The sequence below is a fragment of the Aplysia californica genome, unplaced genomic scaffold (assembly GCF_000002075.1).
Source record: "Aplysia californica isolate F4 #8 unplaced genomic scaffold, AplCal3.0 scaffold00018, whole genome shotgun sequence".
NCBI classification, from domain to species: domain Eukaryota; kingdom Metazoa; phylum Mollusca; class Gastropoda; order Aplysiida; family Aplysiidae; genus Aplysia; species Aplysia californica.
The window spans coordinates 20,327-23,182 of NW_004797288.1; the positions used below are offsets into that span (position 1 = coordinate 20,327).

The 2,856-nt window shown below is 37.6% G+C and overlaps 1 protein-coding gene across 1 annotated transcript in view; it reads left to right on the forward strand.

Moving 5' to 3' along the window:
- The window catches only part of LOC101855460 (sodium-dependent serotonin transporter), a 15,812-nt gene that overhangs the window by 11,723 nt on the left and 1,233 nt on the right, over positions 1 to 2,856 (forward strand). Inside the window, exons 3-5 of the mRNA XM_035971653.1 lie at positions 1,015 to 1,130; positions 1,844 to 1,966; positions 2,616 to 2,736. Of these exons, the coding sequence (XP_035827546.1) occupies positions 1,015 to 1,130; positions 1,844 to 1,966; positions 2,616 to 2,736 (360 nt within the window). The remainder of the gene's footprint in view (positions 1 to 1,014; positions 1,131 to 1,843; positions 1,967 to 2,615; positions 2,737 to 2,856) is intronic.

Below are 2,856 nucleotides of genomic sequence, written 5' to 3' on the forward strand. Positions count from 1 at the left end.
AAGAATAGGGTCAGAATTTGTGAACCTTCATATTCAGAATTCTGTCTCAGCACAAAATTCCAACCTAGTTTCCTTGTCAAAAACGTCATCTCCTAAGTAGGCTCGGCGATGATCACAGAAGAAATGTTATCAAATGTCACCAGGACTCCCTGCTCTCGTCTTTCACCGCCCACAATGTACCAAATCCTGTATTAATAAAGCACAGCATTTCTCTCACCTCCACAGAAAATGGCGAGAATGTCGTCTCCAAATCTCTGATCCCCTTTACTGTAGTCCTCTTTCGTTACGCAAATATCCAATAATACCATAATAATATGCAAAGATTCACCACCTCACAATGTTCTATAAAGCATGGTCGACATCAAAGGAGATAGAATGTCTCCCTCAGTTCGGAACACTCGATGGTATTGCTATAATATTGATTCCTTAAAAAGAGATTAAAATATTTATTTGCATATTTGCGAAAGAATTCCGCGTTATGTATTCAGCTAGAGAATGTTTGTTATTGAGACAAACGTTGTAGTGTTAGTGTGTGTTTGTGTGCGTGTGTGTGTGTGTGTGTGTGTGTGTGTGTGTGTGTGTGTGTGTGTGTGTGTGTGTGTGTTTGTGTGTTTGTGCTAAGAGCAGAAAGAAAAGGCGCTATACAGCAGCGACCACCCACGAAGTGTTGATTGTCTTTATTGATGTGATATTGTGAGCTATATTCAGTTTATACATTATTGTATATATGCATAATATTATGTGTTCACGTGTTCCTGCATTATGTAGTTATGTATGTGTGTAAGCTTTTATATACTAAACTTCAGATCGGGGACCAATACAAAAGGAGTAGTTTTGTATATCGATTTCCTTCACTCCTTATTTTCTTATTTATTCCCTTGTCCTTGTATAATTGATCGTTTATTTGTTCATTTATTTATTAATAGCTTACCCATCTGTTCACTTTCAAAAACTAACCAGGCACTCGCTTATTTATTTATCTAATTTATTTGTCTTTGACTTCTCTGTCCTCAGGTGGTGTATGTCACTGCAACTCTACCGTATGTCCTTCTGACAGTTCTCATCATCAAGGGCATAACCCTGCCCGGTGCTATGGACGGCGTTATATTTTACGTGAAGCCGGACTTTAAGTGAGTTACTTCTCTTGTGGCTCTGACAATAGGATGCGTTGTTTGTTTGTTTTGTTTGTTTGTTTACGTAGTGAGAAGTATACAATGGAGGTCAGTTAGAGCAAGGAAAAGGGAAGAGAGATAGAAAGAATATTGGGAGAGAAGAGAAGTAAGTATAAAAACTTACCCATCTGCCAATCACCCTTTGGACCGGTTTTAAATACATGAACGCAATACAAGTTTATTTTTTCTCGAAAGATTCAATGACGAACTTGGATTTGAGGAACTCTTTCATTTTTCATTTATTGGTCTTCTCTTTCTCTTTTTTGGGGGGTTGTGTTCTCCTTTTCTCTTCCGTTTTCTTCCATTTCTATTTATTTTTGGGGTGGAGGGGGGTGGGCGAGGGTCTTTATATTACTTTCAGGATTTTGGTATATAAATCTTTGAAGCAATAAGTGTTGGTACCCGTTGGTGTCACATCATATTGAAACAATGTGTTGGAACAGGAGCTTAACAAAACCAATTAAATTCATTCTTGTTTCTTTAGTAAAGCGATTGTTTCATCTGATATTGCTTGATGAAGCCTTATTTGATTTTATATCATCCGATCTGATCCGTTTGAGTCTAATTTAATGCTTTTGATCAGACATAATCTGATCAGATGTCACTTGATCTGATCTCAATAAATTTGATCTGACCTTAAGTGACTTTGTCTCATTTTTTCCCGATTTTAGAAAGTTGCTGCTTCTTCAGACATGGATCGAAGCCGCGATACAAGTGTTCTATTCTCTTGGTCCGGCCTATGGCGCCATCATAACCATGGCTAGCTACAACAAATTTCACAACAACTGTCTCAGGTATGACAAGTAGGCTACCTGTGGGAAAGACGAATCCTCTTCACAACTAGGATTACGTTTTGTTGGCTTATCTTAGTTCAGAATAATAATTTAGAGATTCAATTTTGTTAGCATTTGTTGCAGTCGTTTAAAGAGCTCGTTTAGTTAGTTTTCGAATAATCGATTAGACAACTTGTTTTAAAATCCTCAATAGAACGCACTTTGCACGTTTCTGTTACAATTATCTAGTGATTCTACGATGTTATTTAACTTTTGTTACAATCGATCAGAGAATCACTTGCGTTAGTTTTGAAATACAGTTTTAGAGTATCTATTTTGTAAACTTTTGTTACTACCGTGTATAGAGTCCACATCATCAGATGCTCTAAAGCAGTAGGAACTATATCATGATGTTCATTCATGTGTGAGTAAACCAGAATTTTAACTTTCATGAACGCACTATGTTAACTTATGTAGTTACCACCGTTTAGCCAAATCGTGTTGATAGTGCTGTTAGACAGGTACACAATTAAGCAAAAACTTCTAGACAACCTATTTTGTAAACTTACGCTGCAACACTTTAGAGTAGCCATTTTATGGTTGCGTTTTGTTACTACACAATGTAGAGAGCTCACATCGCTAACATGTCTGCATTGTTCTGCAACCACAGAGACTCAATCTTGTTGTCGTTTGTGTGTGAGGGAACCAGCGTGTACGGAGGTCTGGCAATCTTCACAGTGCTAGGGCACATGGCACACACTGCTGACGTGCCTATCGCTAACTTCACAGAGGCTGGTCAGTGAACACATCCATGTTGTGTTGTAATCTTCGAGAAAGATAGTTTAATTCTGTTGTTATTTTTTGTTTCAGTCTCTTTTTTCTGACTTGGGGTTGTAGTTTTTTCTTGTGGT